Source organism: Oryctolagus cuniculus, chromosome X, assembly GCF_964237555.1.
Source record: "Oryctolagus cuniculus chromosome X, mOryCun1.1, whole genome shotgun sequence".
Taxonomy (NCBI): domain Eukaryota; kingdom Metazoa; phylum Chordata; class Mammalia; order Lagomorpha; family Leporidae; genus Oryctolagus; species Oryctolagus cuniculus.
Window position 1 is genome coordinate 101,498,115 of NC_091453.1, and position 21,998 is coordinate 101,520,112.

Genomic DNA, 21,998 nt, shown 5'->3' on the forward strand with positions numbered 1-21,998 from the left:
GTTCCTGGCTCCTAGCTTCAGCCTGGTCCTTTTTCCTGCTTAGCTTCCTGCCTGTTGTGGCCATTTGGGGAGTGAACCAGCAGATGGAAGATATTTCTATCTATCAAACGATATATATATACACACACACACACATATATATCCTCTCTCTCCCACTCTGTCCCTCACTCAGTCGCCCTCTGACACTCTGCATTTCAAATAAATAAGTTTTTAAAATAAAAAAATTGCACAGATGATAATACTTGGGGTAATGACTTGAAGGGAGTACAAAGGAGACCCTGGGTTGCTGGTAGTCTTTGTTTTATCTCTTGATTTGGGAGGTGAACACATGGGTGTTTAGTTTGGGAAAAGACAGTGAGCTATACAATTATGTTTTATTTCAATAAAAAGTTTACTTAAAACATATAAATAGGTCTTCAACATTCTGAGGTTGAAGACCCTTCTTAAATATAACAGTAAGGATTGAAAACTGAAGGCATGTAAATGAGTAGAAAACAAGCAAGAGAAAAGTAACCACTAATTATAAGAGGATTCATAAAGCAGCCACTTGTCCATAGCATATTTTCTGAGGAGGGGAACTCAGCTAACAATCTTTACATAAACGGTTAAGACACAATGACTTTCCACAAATCTTACTCAACATAATCTTAAATTGGGTTCACTTTAGTTTTGTTCCTAGAATACCTGTAATACAAGTATACTCACAACATTTTCATTTCAAAATTTAAATTTGCTTGAAAGAAAAATCTTACTGACCTCCTTCATAAATGACTTGCCTATGCGCACAACCTTTGCAAATAAAATGGGATCATGAGAAAGGTGAGGACCAAGATAACAGAACATATTGAACACGTCTCTCCTCAAATCTTCATAGCTCTCTGCTTGTTTTGGTGCTCTCTTGTTTTGCAAAGCATTAACAGGTGAGCCTTTAGCACCTTTAGGAACGCCAACTCTATTTAAAAAGAGCAAAATATTTATACATGTATATAGATATACACTATACAATACCTTCCATTTTAAGTTAACAGTCATCTTAATTAGTAAGTTAAACTCCTGCTCATATTTGATTTCTGTATTTCAATTGTGCCTAATGTTATTGTAACAGATAATTCTCAACTGGTAGAAAAAATACAAAAACAATATTATAGGAAAAAAATACAGCTAAGAGGACAGTGTTTCAAATTAACCACTTAAGAATAGGAAATCCAAGAAACGTAGATCCCAAGTAACATTCAATACATATCATTTGTTTTCAAACTTGGACAGTATTAAGAATTTGGATATAGAAATGGGGAAGAGGGATGGACCTCTGAGACACTGGAAAATGAAACAGAAAATTATGGATATAACAACACTGATTCATGTCAATTAACATTTCTTAGTCTGGGTTCCAATACCCAGACCGAGTATGAGGGAGGTGGTGGCAGGGAAGGTGAGTTGAATAATGAAGGAAGGTGTGACACTAAAAAGGATAGAATGCCCAGAGTTCTCACCTGCTGAGCAGGTGTCCCGCTGTGGAGTCACAGGGGTCACTCTATGAGAAGAAACCTTCATGTTCCACAGCCCAGGTGGCACTGAAGGCAGCAATCAGCAGCTATGCACGATCACAAGGCTGGGGCTTTTGAGGCAGGCTCTGATCTGTGGGCTGAAGCCAGAGCTGCTGCCAATAGTGCTCTTAAGTATTCTGCAAGTAGGCTGAGGGCTACATGACTGGTCAACACAGTAACTAAGGATCATGAGAGAGGCTTTACTGGTAATTTCCAGAACACCATCTTATACACCAGGAGAGATAAGGCCAACAGAGACAACATCCTCAGAGCCACTCAATCCAGGGTAGAGGAAAATTACACTAAATAAAAATAAAAACAGGAATTCCCTGCTCCAAGAGAGGAAGACAAGTCAAAAAATAGGAAAATGGAGTTTTCATTCCTAACGGAACAAACCAAACCTAGAAATTGAACCTATCATTTGTAAATTACACTCCAATAACATGTTCTAGAATACCTGGTCTAGGCATGAGGAGACAAGTCACTCATTAACATTTATCAGACTGAAAATTTCTGGGAATAATTCTAATCTCTTGATAAAATGCACTAGAGTGTATGCTTGGTTTGAGGAGACAAGATAAATATGCAACATTGCCTTTGTAGTCCTAAACAATTTCTATCTCAAAGATGAGTATACAGTAACATACCTTCGGTAGAGAGGCTCAATAGTTATGTGAATAAGCTTGCAGATAGCAAGGGCTATTAGCTTATGTGAAGCTGCATAGTAGGGAGGCATCTGATCCATAATGTTCTGGGCATGCTGCCAATCACCAATCTTTAACAAGGCTTCCAATAAACCAAGCTTTTGGTTGTCAGGTGGCTAAAAATAAACAGTCACATCAAAGATACTTAAGATACAGGAATCAAAAAAATATTAATACTGTTTCACTTTAAAAACTGAGCTACACAATACAATTGATATCAAAAATAGTTGTCATTAATGGGAAATTGAATAGCATTGTCCTGAGAATACAATCCAAGGTTTTTAACTGAGAAAAAAAAAGACTCCACTTTTTCATTTAGCAGGCACAGGTATTATAGTTTACAGACTTGGGATTAAGTTCTACTTAACATTATATTGTGCCATAGGCAACCAAAATTCATTCATATTTGAGAATTCCCTGGGGGCCAGTCTTGTGGCATTGGGGGTAAAGCTACCATCTGTGACACCAGCATCCAATACAAAAGTACCGGTTGCTCCACTTTTTTTAAAAAAGATTTTATTTATTTATTTGAGAGGAAGAGTTACAGACAGAGAGAGGGAAAGACATAGAGAAAGGTCTTCCTTTCATTGGTTCACTCCCCAACTGGCTGCAATGGCTGGAGCTGCGCCTATCCGAAGTCAGGAGTCAGGAGCTTCTTCCGGGTCTCCCACGTGGGTGCAGGGGCCCAAGGACTTGGGCCATCTTCTACTGCTTTCCCAGACCACAGCAGAGAGCTGGATTGGAAACGGAGCATCCAGGTCTCAAACCGGCACCCATATGGCATGCCAATGCTTCAGGCCAGGGCATTAACCCACTGCGCCACAGCACCAGCCCCTGCTCCACTTTCGATCCAGCTCCCTGCTAATATGCCTAGGAAAGCAGCTGAATGGCCCAAGTGCATGGGCCCTTGCACCCAAGTAAGATACCAAGAAGGAACTCCAGGCTCCAGCTTTTGCATGGCACAGCCCCAGCCACTGGGGCCATCTGGGAAGTGAACCAACAGATGGAAGATAGATAGCTCTCTCTCTGCCCCCCTCTCTGTAACTCTGCCTTTCAAATAAAAAAAAAGGAGGGAGAATCCCTTTACGAATGGAACATTAATACAAAGACCATAAATATATTTTGTGGTTTTACTTAAAATACATTTTGAAACTTACTAAGTAAAAAAATATGGCAGCCCTTTGTAGGAAGATGACATCAGATAATCACTTTTGCTTCCTGTCTGTTTTGGTTTCCTATATTAACTTTTTAAAAATGCTTTTTTGAGTATTCTGAAAATCCATTCTCAGCAAAATTAAAAAACTAGGAGATTCTGCATCCATCCATAAGCTGATTAATTATTAGAAGTTTAAAATTTTGTGGCCGGCGCCACGGCTCACTAGGCTAATCCTCTGCCTTGCAGCGCCGGCACACCGGGTTCTAGTCCCAGTCGGGGCGCTGGATTCTGTCCCGGTTGCCCCTCTTCCAGGCCAGCTCTCTGCTGTGGCCAGGGAAGGCAGTGGAAGATGGCCCAAGTGCTTGGGCCCTGCACCCCATGGGAGACCAGGAGAAGTACCTGGCTCCTGCCATCGGATCAGCACGGTGCGCCGGCCACGGCGGCCACTGGAGGGTGAACCAAAGGCAAAGGAAGACCTTTCTCTCTGTCTCTCTCTCTTACTGTCTACTCTGCCTGTCAAAAAAAAAATTTGTGACTTTAAGTCCAGAAGACATTATTAATTTTACTAGAATGAATTATATACCTTATCTACTTTCTCTTCTTCTTTTTCCTTTTCTCTCTCTCGTTCATCCATTTTTTCAGAAGACAATACAACCATCGTAAGTTTTCTAACAATTTGCTTAGCTTCCACAATTTCCCGTTTATGTTCATCCATAATACAATTATCAGCTGGAAGAAGCTAAAAATAAGTCATTAAAATTTAATGAAACAGCTAATATTAACCACCTGCTCATATAAAAGCAAACACTATTCTCAACTGAAAAAATGCAAATAAGAAGTCTCCTATTCACGACCATGGTTTCCCTTCCAAATAAGTTTGTTATTTTCTTAGAATTTAACAAGTACTAAATTTTGTACACCTCTTAAAATGAGTTAGCAGTTCACAGTTTCATATTTTCAAATCAACAAATTGATTTTAATCTCATCTGATAATTGTCATCATCGTAACAATAGCACTTAGTCTGCTTGCATTTATTGTTAAACATATCAGTATTAAATCTATCATTTTTGTATTTTCCATTTGCTATGCTACTCTATATTAGCCTCTAAATTCATACCTCTCTCTTCAAATTCTCCCTTTTCTGACAAATTTTTTATATTCTCAATTTGTACAACACTTCTCTTTGTTAAAACCTGAATGCCACTCTACTCCCAAGAGAAAAATCCAGACTTCTTACTATGTCATTAAAACCATTCCGTATAGCTTACCCCCAACAACTTCTCTATCCTCATTCCCTATATAAACCATTCTAGGCTCCAACCACTCTGAGCTTCCTGATGTTCTCCAAAAAGCGATAGTAAAGTCCTTTCAAACCTCCTGCCCTTACAACATTCAGTTAATTCTACCTAAAAATCTTCCCATCATTTAAGCCTTAGCAACTACTTCTCATTTATCAAGATCCCGGTTTGACATCACTATTTGGAAAACTCTTCTAAACTACTCCCTCTAAATATATGAACACTATCTACTCTGAGATCAAACAGCACTTTGTGAATACCTCCAAAAGAGTACCTACTATGTATGCAAAACTGTATTTTCTACCTTGCTAGATTATGAGTGTTTCCAAGTTAGAGAAAAAGACTTACTCCAGATAGGCAAGGAAGTTATTTCCTTACTGACACTTAAGAACTTAAGCTTTATATCCAATCTTAAACTCCATAGAGGTGATGAAAAGGTATTTGATTTCTGTGATTTTTTTCAAGGAATTAAATTCATTCACTTTATAAATGCAAAGCAATAATGTATTGGTGCTTCAAAAAAAATACTTGAGAGCCTAGCACCAGCCTTGGAGTGCTATGTAGATGACTACTCCCTCTTTCTTACCCGAGAGTTAGACATCAAAATATTTTTAACATCCCACTTAACTTACATGTACATAAAGATCATCTAAATCAATAAGATTAAACTGCAGAAGTACTGCTGCAACTCTGTATAAAGATGATGGAGTCTCGCCATTTGGCTCCTTAAAAAACAGAAAGAAAATTTTAGAGTGTATAAAGTACAGCAATTAAAATCTATCAAATAACTCTAAGCCAAGAACACACTTCATCACTCTTTCTCATCACACCAATCATCTGAATTTAGGACAATGATTATTACATCAACATTGGAACCATCTTCTGATGAAAGGAAAGCAGTTTCAAGATGGACACATTCTACAATGCAAGTTAACTTTTGAATAAAATTAACAACTGAATAAGCATGACTTTATACTGTATAATAGTATGTGTTTCTGTCTATTTATGTGTTTCCTTCACTTGTTTTTCCAAGTAGCTCTCAGTGGAGATGCAGATATATTAAGACTGATAAATGTGTAAGGATAGAACCGTACGTTTCCTTAATACTTTCCTCCCTAAATCTTTTATTGATCTTATCGATCGCCAGCTAATCTCCCCTTTAAAACAGGTGTCTATTACAAATCAATCAATAAATTTTGGTAGACGAATCAGAAACTTTAAGATATAGGTATGAAATCAAAAAGCATTCAAGCAGTAGTTTCAGAGATGTAAGTCAAAGTACACAGATATCACTTTAAAAGCAATTGTGAAAGTATGCTGTAGAACTAGGACAGATTCAATAAGTTTCGTAAAAATAAGACATATGAAAAACTATTAATCTGAGATCATTTACTTCATTTGGATGGCTGAAGAATTATACAGGATCTTTTAATTTTTTAATAGAATTTTTAACAGATTCAATGTGATCTGTAGATGGAATTCTAAGAACATAATGATATTGTCTCCCTCATTCTTTTTCCCTTTCTTCCTGCCTTTTTTTATTTTAAGATAACATTTTAAAATTACATTACAGTAAAAAGTCTTAATACTTCACCAAATAAGAATTTTAACAAGTAAAAATCAAGAAGACCCTGGTTTACTGGGACTACAGACAACAGCCATAAACAATAAATGGAAAAATGACCATTTCACCCATATACAGTAAATTTTAAATTGATCACAGATCTCTAAAACTACAGTAGTATAACATTCTTAACCATTGGTTTTGCAAAAGTTTAAAAGTTTTACAAAACTACATTTTCAGCAATACTGATACACACAGACATCTCTTATTTCTTTTTTGTTAATTTTTAAAGTTTTAGCTCCCAAATGTAAGGGAGAACATGTGGTAATTCTCTTTCTGAGTCCAAACCAACCCACTAAAGTTGCAAGTTAGAAAACATATCAAAAAACAGTAGCTTTTTTACATGCTAATGATGAGCTCACAGAAAGAGAAATCAATCAAGAAAGAAATCCCATTCACAACAGCCACAAAAACAATCAAATATTTAGCAATAAATTTAATGAAAGTGAAAGATCTCTACAAAACCACAAAATATTGATTAAATTATCAAGGATACAGAAAAAGTTTGTTTTCCATGCTCATGGATAGCAAAGATCAATATTTTTTAAATGTCTATACTACCTAAAGTAATTTACAGACTCAATGCAAGTCCTATCATGGCATTCCTCATAGGATTAGAAAAAAACAATTCTATTTATGGAATTACAAACGAGCACGAATACCCAAAGCAATCCAGAGCAAGAAAAGCAAGGTGGAAGCATCACAATACCTGATTTCAAAGCATACTACAAAGCTATAGTAAGTAAAACAGCTTGGTATTGTCATAATAATCGACACATAGACCAATAACAGAGCAGAGAGCCCAGAAATTAATCCATGTACATACAGCCAACTTATTTTTGACAAAAGTGCTCAGACCATACAGTGAAGGGTAATCTCTTCAACAAGGTGCTGGCAAAACTGGATGTATATATGTAAAAGAATGAAATTAGATCCATACCTCTCACCATATACAAAAATCAACTCAAGATGGATCAAAGACATAAACTTAAGACCTGAGACAACAAAGCTGCTGAAGAAAACATAGGAGAAACACTCCAAAACACAGTTGTAGGGGACCCCTTCTTGTACAAGATCCCCAAAGTACAGGCAACAAAAGCAAAACTAAACAAATGGGGGAGTGGGGGCTGGTGCTGTGGTGTAGTGGATAAAGCTACTGCCTGCAGTGCCGGCATCCAATTTGGGCGCTGATTCCAGTCCTGGCTTCTCAACATCTGATCCAGCTCTCTGCTATGGCCCAGGAAAGCAGCAGAAGATGGTCTAAGTGCTTAGGCCCCTGCACCCGCCTGGGAAACCTAGAAGAAGCTCCTGGCTCCTGGCTTCAGATCGGCTCAGCTCCAGCCATTGCGGCCATTTAGGGAGTGAACCAGTGGATGGAAGACATCCATCTCCTCTCTCTCTCTCTCTGCCTCTCCGTAACTCTGCCATATAAATAAGTAAATAAACCTTAAAGAAAAAAAGTAAACAAATGGGACTATTATCAAATCCAGAAGCTTTTGCACAGCAAAGGATGATCAATAGAGCAAAGAGACATCCAACAGAATGGGAAAAAAATATTTGCAAACCACCTATCTAACAAAGGATCAATATCCCAAATATATCAGCAACTCAAAAAACTCAACAGGGGGCTGGTGCTGTGGCTTAGAATGCTAAACCTCCATCTGTGGCATGGGCATCTCATATGGACACTGGTTCATGTCGGGGCTGCTCCTCTTCTAATCTAGCTCTCTGCAAAGGCCTGGGAAAGCATTAGAAGATGTTCGTGCTTAGGCCCCTGCAACCGTGTGGGAGACCTAGAAGAAGCTCCTGGCTCCAGGCTTTGGATTGGATCGGCTCAGCTCCAGCCATTGTGGCCATCTGGGGAGTGAAACAGCAGATGGAAGATCTTTATCTCTCCCTCTGTCTGGAACTCTTACCTCTCAAATAAATAAATAAAATCTTGAAAATTCAACAACAAAAACAACCAATCTAGGTGAGAAATGGGTAAAGGACTTCAATAGACAGTTCTCAAAAGAAATACAAGTGGCCAACAAATATTTGAAAAATTGCTCAGCATCACTAGCCATCGGGGAAATGGAAATCAAAACCACAATGAGGTATCATCTCAACCCTGTCAGAATGGCTAAAATCCAAAACACAAAGAGAAACAAATGCTGGCAATGATGTGGACAAAGGGGAACACTTACATACAGTTGGTGGGAATGTCAGTTAGGGCAGCCACTATGGAAAACAGTGTGGAAATTTCTTAAAAAACTAGAAATAGACTTGCTATATGATCCAGCAACCCCACTTCAGAGTACATATTGAAAAGACTTGTACACAATGTATCAAAGAGATACCTACACCACCATGTTTATACTAGTATTGTTCACTACAGCCAAAATTTGGAACCAACCAAGATTTCCATTATCAGATGAATGGATACAGAAAATGTGGTGTGTGTGTGTGTGTGTGTGTGTGTGTATATACATACACACAACAGAATATTATTCAGCTATCAAAGAATGAAATTCTACCATTTGATGCAACTGGAGGACACCATGTTGAGATAAACTAATATTTTAAAATAGGGATCACAGGGTGGTGTTCAGCCTAGAGGTTAAGATAATGGTTGAGATGTCAAAACCACATCTCATAGTACCTGGATTTGATTCCCAGCTCTGGCTCCTGACTGTAGCTTCTTGCTCTTGCTAATTCAGACCCTGGAAGGTAGCAGTGATGGCTCAAGTAACTGGGTTCCTGTCACTTTGCCACCAGATTGAATTCCCAGCTCCTGGCCCAGCACCAAATGTTGTGGGCATTTGGGTAGTGAACCAACAGCGGTGCACACATATGCATGTTTCATATATATATATATATATATATATATATATATATATATAAATTCTTTAAACATGTTAATAAAATAAAACACACAAGTGGCAAAGTCAATTCCAGGGCAGCCATGAGGGCTCTCCACAGAAACGTATCTTTGAATGCTAGCAATTTTCAAAGCTAATTTTTAAATTGCTGGAGAGTAAAGTGAGAATAAGTGACAATAACTAAGTGGCTACAAGTATATAAAAAGCAAATAGTGGGGCGGATGTTATGGTGCAACGGGTTAAGTCACCCTTGTTGAATGGGACTCTGGCATTCCCTATCTGAGTGCTGGTTAGAGTTCCAGCTACTCTGCTTCCGTTCCAGTTTCATGCTAATGTGCTTTGGGAAGGCAGACAAAGATGGCCCAAGTACTTGGGCCCTGTCATCCATGTGGGAGATCAGGCTGGACATTCCGGCTCCAGGCTTCAGCCTGGACCAGACCCAGCTGTTGTAGCCATTTGGAGAGTAAACTAGCAGACAGAAGATACATAACTCTGTTCTCTGTCTTCTCTGTCTCTGTCGTTCTGCCTTTCAAATAAACAAACAATAATTCTTTTTTAAAAAATAAAACGCCCCGGTTGCCCCTCTTCCAGGCCAGCTCTCTGCTGTGGCCAGGGAGTGCAGTGGAGGATGGCCCAGGTGCTTGGGCCCTGCACCCCATGGGAGACCAGGAAAAGCACCTGGCTCCTGGCTCCTACCACCGGATCAGCGCGGTGCGCCGGCCACAGCACGCCGGCCGCAGCGCGCTGCCCGCGGCAGCCATTGGAGGGTGAACCAACGGCAAAGGAAGACCTTTCTCTCTGTCTCTCTCTGTCACTGTCCACTCTGCCTGTCAAAAAAAAAAAAATGCAGGGGCCAGCACTGTGGCACAGGGGGGTTAATGCTCTGGCCTGAAGCACCGGCATGGTTCGAGTCCCGGCTACTCCACTTCCGATCCAGCTCTCTGCTATGGCCTGGGAAAGCAGTGGAAGATGGCCCAAGTCCTTGGGCCCCTGCACCCACGTGGGAGACCTCAAAGAAGATCCTGGCTCCTGGTTTCAGACTGGCACAGCAGCAAACTGGGGAGTGAACCATCGGATGGAAGGACTCCCCCCACACACACACCATGTAACTCTGACTTTCAAATAAATGAATTAATCTTAAATAAATAAATAAAATGCAAATAGTAACAATACACTATGTTGATTCTAACGAACACTGAAAATGAGGCCTTTGTAGGTGAGGGTCCTCATCAGAATTGTGTGGCTTCAGACAGGCCCAGCTCCAGCTATATGGAGAGTGAACCAACAAATGGAAGATCTGTCTCTCCTTTCTCTCTCTCTCTCTCCCCCCACCCCCCACCCCACTCCCCGTAACTCTTTCAAATAAATAAATCAATCTTAAAAACAAAGAAGTATATGTGAAGTTTTGAGACTACAGATTAAGAAGTACACAGATGAAGTGTCAGCTAAGACTTTATAGAGCAATATTTGACCTTAACAAAGAGCTGACAAGATGAAAAGAGAAGTGAGAGGGTTGGATATGGATAGCTTTCTAGTAATAAGGAATCCTACAAACAAAACAATATTTATAACTAAATGCAGGCAATGTCTGGTCATTTGATAAGACTAGAATATTAGATTTAAGGGAAAAATTACTAAAGAAAGAAAAAACAGTGCCAGATTGTGAAGGGCTTTTTCTGACATGTTTACCAAGATTGAATTTCATCCCACATGCAAAGGTTTTTGATCAGTGAAATGCTTCAGATCTCTTTTAGAAAGTAACAGTAGAAGGGCCAGCACTGTGGTGCAGCAGGTTAAGCCACCACTTACACTTACACTGCTGGCATCCCATATGGGTGTGGGTTTGAGTCCTAGCTGCTCCACTTTCGATCCATCTCCCTGCTTATCTGATTGGGAAAGCAACTGAAGATGACCCAATGCCTTAGGTCCCTGCAACCCATGTGAGAGATTTGGAAGAAGCTCCTGGCTCCTGGATTTAATCTGGCCTAGCCCCAAGCACTGTAACCGTTTGGAGTGAACCAGCAGACAGAAGATCTGTCCCTGGGTATTTCTCCTCCTAACTCTGCCTTTCAAATAAACCTTTTAAAAAAGAAAATAGCAGTAGCAATGTGAAAGATGGACTGAGAGAAATAATCAGAGGCACAAATTATCTTGATAGCAATTATAATTTAACTGAAAAAAGATATAAAATATGCCTCATTTATTCACATCCAGAAAAAAATTCACAATAAAATTCTAATACAGTATTCAAGGTCCATGACAACCTAAAAGGTGCCTACCTTTCCAACCTCATTTTTTGTCCCATCTTTTCCCATTTTACAATGCAGCCTTATCAGACCATGGACCATTCCTTCAATCTATTATGTATATTCACACCACTACACCTTCACTCTCATACTGTTATTCCTGCATAGAAAACAACCAACAAATTCCTACTTATCCTTCAAGGATCACGTACAAGAAAAGAAAAATGGTCACATCTGTAAAGTCTTTTCTGACTTTACCTTTCCTGAGACAAAAATTAATTATGCTTTCCCCTAGGCTTTCACATCACATCATTCATTGTTAGCTTTCCACTTATCTATCTACTCTGCTCTATAGAATGCCTAAGCCGAAACCAATCACTTACAAATAAAATTCAAAGTATACATAAAAAATTATGGGATTAACCTACACACACACACACATCCTCTCCCCCCCCATACATACACACACATAATTTTTTACCTGATAAAACTTGAATTTGAATCCAAGAATATGACACAGTGTTTGCGGTTCACACATACTCATGTAAGATTCTAATAAAGATATAAAGAAGTCATCGTGTTCTGGCCTGCATTCAAACACTTCTAAAATGACATCCAAAACTCTATTGGGATCCAGATTAAAGCATCCTGCAACAGAGGAGATATACACAAATTCAAAAGTGATTATGCATCATTTATAGTAAAGCCATTAACTTTCAGGTATAACATACAGGCAGGTAAAACTTTTTTTTTTTAATAACTTATTACAGTTTTGCTTCCTCTTCCCCATAGGAACATCTTCATAACTTTCAAGATCATAAAGTGTACTCTACACATATTACAGAAAGAAACGTGACGTGCCCTGGATCACAAAATATATTAATGACAGGTCTGAGGGTAGAGTCCAGGATTTGTGACACTATTCAAGTAAGCATTCTTTGATGCCACACTGTCTCACTAGTTCTTGACTACTTAGGCTAGTCAGAAGTATCCACGTTAATTCCTAGCTAAATATGAAAACCAAACAATGCTGGTTACATGTTAGACAACTAAAGAATTTTACTTTTAGACATAAGTATATAGAATGTGATAAACTGCTAAAAGTTTAGATTCACAAAAAGGAGACCATTATTTGTAAAGGAAATTTGAGTTTATTTTACATGCATAACAGAGCTATAAGATATACCTATACCACTGATTTATATTTATGGTTTTTAATAGCATTGTAAAGGGAAATGTGATATACTACTGGTACTAAGAGAACAGAGAATATCAAGGGACACAAGAAAGGAGTATAGATGACACACATAAAAACAAAAGGAAGAAGGTAACCTCAGTAGAACAGGGAAAAAAAGGCAAATAAATACTAAATAAGTGTTCTTGAGTACTAGACTTAACTAAAAAGGGTCAATGGACATGAATTTAACAAACGTTCCTACCAGCTACCCTATACTCAAAACATTATTAACTCTATATGCATTCATCCTCAGCTATTTCCATAATTATAATACAGTGCAGTCACATCATATGCACATTTCAGTTAGAAGAATTCAACTTCTGCACACAGGGAAAAAATAGAAAAATTAATGTAAATAATATAGGTAATTCCAAACACCATTCCTCTCAATAAAAATTACTCTACTCTTAGGACCCAGAGTAAGCATGAGATAGCAGTTTTCTGTATCCCCCTTCCAAATTAATAAACTCTCCCCCTTCCAAACTAATAAACCTTTTGTTTAAAAGTTCATGAAAATGCATATCATAAAACTATGCCTGAAATTAAAAAAATTTTGCACCAAAATAAACATCTTTTATTCCATTTTCCATGAACTTTTTGAAGTTCCCTCATATAACCCAGCCCTATGCTTTTTTTGTAAAACATTTTCCCAAAGTTATTTATATTAAGCACTGCAAAACTGAAGTCTGCTTCATAGTATCTTAGAGTCACTTAGAAAAGTAAATCCAGGGCCTGCGCTATGGTGCAGTAGGTTAATCCTCTGCCTGTGGGGCCGGCATCCCATATGGGCACTGGTTCCAGTCCCAGCTGCTCCTCTCCCAGTACAGCTCTCTGCTATGGCCTGGGAAAGCAGTAGAGGATGGCCCAAGTCCTTGGGCCCCTGCACCCACGTGGGAGACCCAAAAGAAGCTCCGAGCTCTTGTCTTCGGATTGGCACAGCTCCAGCTGTTGCGGCCACTTGGGGCGTGAACCAATGGAAGAAGATCTTTCTCTCTGACTCTCCATCTGTCTCTAACTTTCTCTCTCAAATAAATAAATAAAACCTTAAAAAAAAAAGAAAACTAAGTCCTTCTCCAAGTAACTATTTTTCCCTTTATGTGATCTAAATTTAAGAACACATTTTCTTCCATTTTGCATTCCAAGGTATAGAAGGATTAATGAGGCAATCATGTCCTGTTGAATACAGTTCCAGATTTTCATAAGATTTTCAAAAATGTATTTCCCTAAAGTTTGGAGAAAAGTTTCTCAGTGTTTTGCCTCCACATGTACTTTCAAAAAGTATGGCCTCTATAAATTTAAAGAGTGAATCTAGAGGCCAGCATTGTGACTCAGTAGGTTAAGCTGCCACCTGCTGCTCCACTTCCAATTAAGCTCCCTGCTAATCCACCTGGGAAAGCAGCAGATTATGGCCCAAATTTCTGGACCCCTGCCACCCACTTGGGAAACCCATACAGAGCTCCTGGCTCTGGCTTGATCCAACCCTGGGCCATTGCGGCCATTTAGGAACAAACCAGCAAATGGAAAATGCTTTCTCTCTCTGCCTCCTCTTCTCTCTATGTCACTCTGCCTTCCAAACCAACAATATCTTATTTTTAAAAAGTAAATACAAACTAGCAATCTGATTCATTAACTGCTACTGATAGGAATGTAAAATGATGCAAATAACTTTTCATAAAACTGGCAGATTCTTTAAATGTTAATCCCACACCTGCCATATGACCCAGCCATTCCATTCCTAAGTATTTACCCAAGAGAAATAAATGTCTATGTTCATACAAATAGTTGTATACAAATATTCACAGCAGCTTTATTTGTAATAGGAAATACACACACATGTCCACCAACATGTGAATGGATCAACAGACTGTAGTATACACAAGTACAGTGGATTAGTACTCAGCAGTAAAATGTGAAGAACTACAGATACAGGGAACAACAAGGAAGAAATCACCAAATAATTGTGCTGCATGACATGTAGTATACACAAGTACAGTGGATTAGTACTCAGCAGTAAAATGTGAAGAACTACAGATGCAGGGAACAAGGAAGAAATCACCAAATAATTGTGCTGCATGACATGTCAGACCAAAAGAATTTACACTATATGATTTTATAGAAGAATTCTAGAAAAAGCCAATTAAACTACAGAACAGAAAGCAAATTTTCAGCTGTGTGGGGAGAAATAAAGGGATAGAAAGGGAGATGAACACAAAAGAACAAGAGGAAATTGGGGTGGAGGGTTGACAGAATGTGCATTATCTTGTCTATGATATTTTCACAGATGTACTTACGCTAAAATTCAGTTTCAACCTTTAAATACATGCAGTTTATTGTATAACAACTAAAGCTGAATAAAACGGAAAAAATACCACCAAATTGCTATAATACTAACAACAGTATATTATGGAAGTAAGATCTGGCAAATTCTCCAATGCTATAACATCCATATTTACAAAATATAAAAGTGAAGTCACTAACAAAAAAAAATGAATAGCACCCTATTCTATCATAGAGAACAGAGAGATACTTAATTTTGAAAAACTCGAGAGCGTAAAATTACCCGTAAGTCTACATATGCACAATTTGTGAATAAGGACTACAACAAGCAACATATTATATGGACATCTTTAAAGTCATTCATTCACAATTCTTTGAAGTTTATATTTTCAATGTGCTAGAACGTGAACCATTGAAATTATGTTTATTTTATGTTTCTCATCAAGACTATTTTATCAGTAATCAGTACTGTCTAGAACTCATTTCTTTCTACATTCAATTTAAGAATATAGAAGAAGTAGGCCGGCGCCACGGCTCACTAGGCTAATCCTCCGCCTTGCAGCACTGGCACACTGGGTTCTAGTCCCGGTCGGGGTGCCGGATTCTGTCCCAGTTGCCCCTCTTCCAGGCCAGCTCTCTGCTGTGGCCAGGGAGTGCAGTGGAGGATGGCCCAAGTACTTGGGCCCTGCACCCCATGGGAGACCAGGATAAGTACCTGGCTCCTGCCATCGGATCAGCGTGGTGCGCCGGCCACAGCGCACCGGCTGCGGCGGCCATGGGAGGATGAACCAACGGCAAAAGGAAGACCTTTCTGTCTCTCTCTCTCTCACTGTCCACTCTGCCTGTAAAAAAAAAAAAAAGAATATAGAAGAAGTAGCATGCACTTTCACTTATAACAGATATCAATCTTCGCATCTTTCTCAAAAGAAAAAGTGGCCGGTTACTTTTCTATTAAAATCTCAGGTGCTGTAAGTTAGTCCAACCAATATCACCTATAATATAGAAAAAGTAGCCAAACTGAAAGTTTAGAAAAATCATTTCCAAAACCTTAGTTTCTAATAACAGTTAACTTATTTCACATATAATAAGACTCTAATAACAATCAATAAGACTGAATAGCCAAAAAAGTATTTTCTAGTGGAAATTGAGGTAGAATATAGACACTCTTGTATTCAAGCATCTTAGAAAGGATTTCATCCAGCTCAAACATCTACAATCTTATGATCTAGAGAGATCAGGACCAGCTTGCTCCCTACCTCTACCACCATTTACATTAAGGAATACATATACATACATACATACAAACACACACACACACACACACACACACAGCTTTTATGTCTTTTGAGGAACCAACAGGGAAACATACTGGAAGGGAACAATGGAAAAATAAAGAAATGACAGACTTTACTATAATCATTAAATCATTCCTTCATTTAAATAAATATTAAGTAACTACTAGGTGCCAAGTGCTTATAACACAGAGCCTCCTCTACCCTTGAGAGTACACGCCTCCTGGATGATATTTTTAAAGAAATGCATTGGACAGTAACTGAAGTTTCCTCCCAAAGATGAACAAGATGGTCGTATATTGGAACAACTGCAACTACAGATAAGAGCTGTGATTAAACTGACAGTGGCTTTTATAGCAATACAGCCAAACTGAGCTTCTAAACAGGAAAATAAAACACCAGGAAAATACTGTAAACATGACCGGAAGAGTTGTCTAGTGTATACATTTCAGACAAAAATAACATAATTATAGGTTGACAATGTGGCTTAGCATATAAAGCTGCCACCTGCAACATCAGCATCCAACATGGGCACCAGGTTCAAGTCTCGGCTGCTCCATTTCCAATCTAGCTCTCTGCTAATTGGGTGGAAAAGCAGTGGAAGATGGTCCAAGACCTTGGGCCATTGCACCAACATGGGAGAACTGCAAGAAACTCCTGGCTTCAGTCTGGCCCAGACCCAGCTATTGCTGCCATTTGGGAAGTGAATCAGCAGATGGAAGACCTCTCTCTGTCTCTCCTCTCTCTGTAACTCTGCCTTTCAAATAAATAAAATAAATCTTAAAAAAGATTTTTATAGTCTCAGTAACCAGACAAAATGGGCCTTAAAATATAAAGAAAAAACCAAGCTTTCAACAAAATGAAACAACTTGGAAAGTAGAAAGAACTCCTTTTGAAGCAAGCTAATAAAAAATACTATGGGCCCAGTGCCGCGGCTCACTAGGCTAATCCTCCGCCTGCGACACCAGCACCCTGGGTTCTAGTCCCGGTTGGGGCACCGGATTCTGTCCCGGTTGCTCCTCTTCCAGTCCAGCTCTCTGCTGTGGCCCCGGGAAGGCAGTAGAGGATGGCCCAAGTGCTTGGGCCTTGCACCTGCATGGAAGACCAGGAGGAAGCACTTGGCTCCTGGCTTCAGATCGGCGCAGCGCGCCAGCCGGAGCAACCATTTGGGGGGTGAACCAATGGAAAAAGGAAGACCTTTCTCTCTGTCTCTCTCTCTCTCACTGTCCACTCTGCCTATCAAAAAGAAAATACTGTGTTAAATAATTTCTGAGAAATAGTATTTGCAAAAAAACTGTACGTGTCACTGTAGGAACCAATAAAATCAAGATGCAGAAAAATACACCTAACAAAATAAAAATTATTCTAAGAGAAAAGAAAGCCTTTACTTCAAATCACCAAGAGCTGTGCTCTTTTTCATGGCAGGGGGTGAGGGGGAGGGAGGATCTCCAACTAACGTATTGTTAAGAAATTTTAATAAATCAAGAAATTATGTAAAAGAGGCAGCCAAATGGCCTTTCAACAAGATAGAGGAAACCTGACACAATGATAAGATGTATCTAGGCTGACAAGACCTTATATTGATTGATCCAAAAATAAAGTACTAAGTACACTCAAAATAACATGGTCAAAGGAATTCAATGTCTCAAAATCTGTCCAAGAATAAAATGGCTCGGTTTGTTGTTTTTTTTGTTTTTAATGTTCCTCTGGTCACCTGACAAGCTTCAAGAGTACTTGTGAGACTAGAGGGCCATACCCCTCACCAACCTTAGACCTTAGGCAGCAAATAAAAAGCCCTGAGGCTTGGTGAAAAGAATTTTGACTCTGAGAGAGATGATAAAGGGTTAGAGTTTGGGCCAAAAAGATCCTAGACAACTAAACCCAAAACCACGAAGAACAATTTTCAATCCATAAAACAAAGTTTAAGGATGCTCACTCCAGGAGCAGCTTACAGCTAGAACTTTTATTTAGAGCAGGAATCAAGAAAGTATCACCCATGGTGGATTAAATCCATTTGACTGTTTTATAAAGTTTTACTCTAACAACCAAACTCATTTATTTATGTACAATCTATGGCTTTCAACACTGTAAGACAGAGCTGAGTAGGTGCAACAAAAAACCATATTATCCACAAAGCAAAAATGTTTTTCCTAACTTGCCATTTAAAGAAAAATTATGCTTCACTACTGAATCAGAAAAGAAAAAAAAAATCTAACAATCACTTTTTTCACTGTATGTTTGTAAGGTATACAACATGTTTTGGTTTCTGAAAGGCACACAAAAAGAGGAGAGTACACTTAGTTTAGTTTAACAAAGTGTTTAAAGGAGTACAACTCTGATACCCTTTCCTCTAAATTATAAAATGTGCTTTTTGCCATCTTGATACAAGGATCACTGGTATAGGGATCTATGAATCGGCAGCTCAAAAGTATACTAATGAGCTGGCACTTTGGTGTAGTAGGTTAAGCCTCTGCCTGCACTGCCAGCATCCCATATGGGTGCCAGTTCAAGTGCTGCCTGTTCCTCTTCCAATCCAGCTCTCTGCTAATAGCCTGGGAAGTGGAAGACTGACCCAAGTGCTTGGGCCCTGGCTCCCATGGGAGACCCTGAAGAAGCTCCTGGCTCCTCCTGCCTTTGGATGGGCCCAGCTCTGGCCATTGCAGCCATTTGGGGAGTAAGTCAGCAGATAGAAGATCTCTTTCTCTCTCTCTCTCTCTGCCTCTGCCTCTGCCTCTTAATAATTCTGCTTTTCAAATAAATAAATAAATCTAAAAAATATTTTAAAAAGATTTATTTTATTTAAAAGAGTTACAGGAAGGGGGAGGGAGAGGGAAATCTTTCATCCACTGGTTCACTCCACAAAAAGCCACAACAGCTGGGCTGGACCAGTCCAAGGCCAAGAGCCTGGAACTCCATCTAGGTCTCCCACGTGGGTGGCAGAGGCCCAAGAACTTGGGCCATCTTCTGCTGCTTTCCCAGGCATATTATCACGGAGTAGGATCAGAGGAGATGTAACCAGGACTTGAACCTGTATTCATATGGCATGCTGGCATTTGCAAGCAGCGGCTTAACCCACTGTGCCACAGCACCTACCCAATATTATTTTTGAGATAACATTTAATTTACATTATAGTCAAAGGCTTAACACTCTACTAAATAAAGAGTTCAACAAATAGCTGGCGCCGCGGCTCACTAGGCTAATCCTCCGCCTTGCGGCACAGGCACACTGGGTTCTAGTCCCAGTCGGGGCGCCGGATTCTGTCCCAGTTGCCCCTCTTCCAGGCCAGCTCTCTGCTGTGGCCCGGGAGTGCAGTGGAGGATGGCCCAAGTACTGCACCCCATGGGAGACCAGGATAAATACCTGGCTCCTGCCATCGGATCAGCGCGGTGCGCCAGCCGCAGCGTGCCAGCCACGACGGCCATTGGAGGGTGAACCAACAGCAAAGGAAGACCTTTCTCTTTCTCTCTCTCTCTCTCTCTCTCTCTCACTGTCCACTCTGTCAAAAAAAAAACTTTAAAAAAAAAAAAAGAGTTCAACAAATAAAAGGCAAAAACACCGTAATTCAGAAAGAATACAGGCAAGGGTTAAAAACAATCAAATGAAAAGAAATTCAACTCATTCATATAAATTTTTAAAATAGCCACAGATCATTAAAACTATAGAAACATATAATTTTAACAATGTGTTTGACAAAGATTTAAAACAAAGTTTGACAAAACAATAAATTTTCAGCAAAGCATTATATGAAATGCACTCATTCTGTCTCTATGAATAATCTACAAGCTTTAAAAAAATCTTAACACATAATGCACACACATATAAATCTTACCTATTAAAGACTTGATATTTTCTAAGATTAAATCACTAGTAGCATTTCCAGATAAATCTTGCCCCAATTCAGCAATCAACTTGGCATAACCTTCATTCTCCTCTCTTAGCAAATTGAATTTTTGCTGTTTATAACTGAAATCAGATAAATATCATTAAGAGGATAAAACTAACTTCAATTAACAAGCCTGTATACCATAATGTAGTCTTATTGAATATCTCCCACTTTAAAATAATCATAAGAATAGCTATTAAATGTTTAACTTCTTTGTATCATTTTTAACAGTTCATAAAAGAATATGGAAGTTACATGGGTAAATCAGTAACAAAAGGAAAGAATATTGCTAACATCAAAGAATAACAATACACCACTATTTCTATCATGTGCTCTGATTATAGTCATAGTCCCACACTACTTTATTGCTAAAAAGAACATTAAATATTATTTAATGTTGAATACAGACAAAATTAACACTGGTTTTGCAGCAGTAAACCTCACTGATGACTCAATCTTAGGCTACTCTTTGAAAGCAGAAAAACACAAAAGATCCACACTAACCACAAAAATTTCTTCAATGAGCCTTAAAAACTCATAGTATTCAAAATGAGAAGTTAAAAAATATCCAGCTACTTGATGTCCAATATAAGATACATATACTTACAAGAGCTTTGTCTTGATTTTAACTGATTTTTGATTAAATTGCTGTGATTGCTTGATAAGCCCTAATGATTCCAGTGTTTCTGGATCCAGGCGTTCCTTTAGAACTGTGTCTGAAACTAAATACTGTATTAAAAAATATTAAGTGTCATTTACTTCTTAGCATTCCAACTACGCAATCTACAATCTAAATATATTCTAAATAACTTTTCCCAAATGAGAATACAAACATTTCATTCTATAAATATCAACTTATAAAATGTTTTTGGACTTCAATTAAAAAAAGATGACTCTCCAAATATTGAAATATATAACATACAGCTCTCCCAAAAATTCACTTAAAAATCATATGCATAGTATACATAGCCAACAAATGACAAGCACAACAGGTGAAATTCTCATTAAAACTGAGTCTGTCTCAGCTGAATTTTAAGATAATATAGCATTTCAGTTTTCTTTAGTTTCAACTGTTTAAGTCAAATAATAGCACCACAAAGACAAGGACAAGGACATTCTTCCAGGTCTGGGTAATGTCATTCTCTTTAGTTCTAAATTTGTGACATATGGTTTACTAGACCATAATTATGAAAAGTTTTAGAATTTATTACATGAAAATTACTTCCATTATTTTTCTCCTTGCCTAATAAAGAGTTTAGGAAAATTCTTTCAGTTTAAAAGCTGTCTATAGTCATTTCTATTTATAGATGCTTACCTTTCCTTAGGAACTTACTAGGTCAGGAATATCACTAAAGGTTTCACGTGAACAGTTTAAGAGATACGGTAACATGTTTATTTCACAGAAATATCACATCTAATTTCAAAACACATTCCATTTCAAAACCCAAATCTCACCTTATGTGAGCTGTCACCTGAATGTCAAAATATCCTCCATTAACATAATTAACTGCAATGATGACTCCAATGAAAAGTTTTAAAAAGTACTGTTTAAAACTTACCAAACATGCTAATACCAACTGTGTAAAATAGTCTCTCTTGCTTTTTTCTTCTAAACAGTTTGTCTCAATATCTACAATGATGAAAAAAAGATAAGTTTGATTGATTTCTCTAGATTCTAACACTAAAATATTTTGTTTAAAACTTCCTAATTCAAAAATGCCTCATCATAAATTTGGAAAAATTTAAAACTATGGCAACTGGAGACATCTGACGTATGTATGAGTGTTTTAATATCTATCCATAAAGGGTAAGTTGATTAACAAGCGCTACCTGCTGTGGCAATGGAAGCAACAATGCTACAAAAAATATTG

At 38.4% G+C, this 21,998-nt stretch overlaps 1 protein-coding gene across 25 annotated transcripts in view; it reads right to left on the reverse strand.

The window, feature by feature from the left end:
- Positions 1–21,998, reverse strand: part of THOC2 (THO complex subunit 2) — a 119,067-nt gene that overhangs the window by 64,662 nt on the left and 32,407 nt on the right. For all 25 annotated transcript variants that reach the window (XR_007912187.2, XR_011385341.1, XM_008273167.4 and 22 more), the window contains exons 5-12: positions 21,687–21,757; positions 20,735–20,856; positions 20,074–20,207; positions 11,919–12,085; positions 5,339–5,431; positions 3,991–4,146; positions 2,195–2,367; positions 757–952 (exon numbers count right to left, since the gene is read on the reverse strand). Coding sequence is in view for 23 of the 25 variants with exons in the window: in XM_008273167.4 (XP_008271389.2) it covers positions 757–952; positions 2,195–2,367; positions 3,991–4,146; positions 5,339–5,431; positions 11,919–12,085; positions 20,074–20,207; positions 20,735–20,856; positions 21,687–21,757 (1,112 nt within the window). In the remaining 2 variants the exon portion in view is untranslated. The remainder of the gene's footprint in view (positions 1–756; positions 953–2,194; positions 2,368–3,990; positions 4,147–5,338; positions 5,432–11,918; positions 12,086–20,073; positions 20,208–20,734; positions 20,857–21,686; positions 21,758–21,998) is intronic.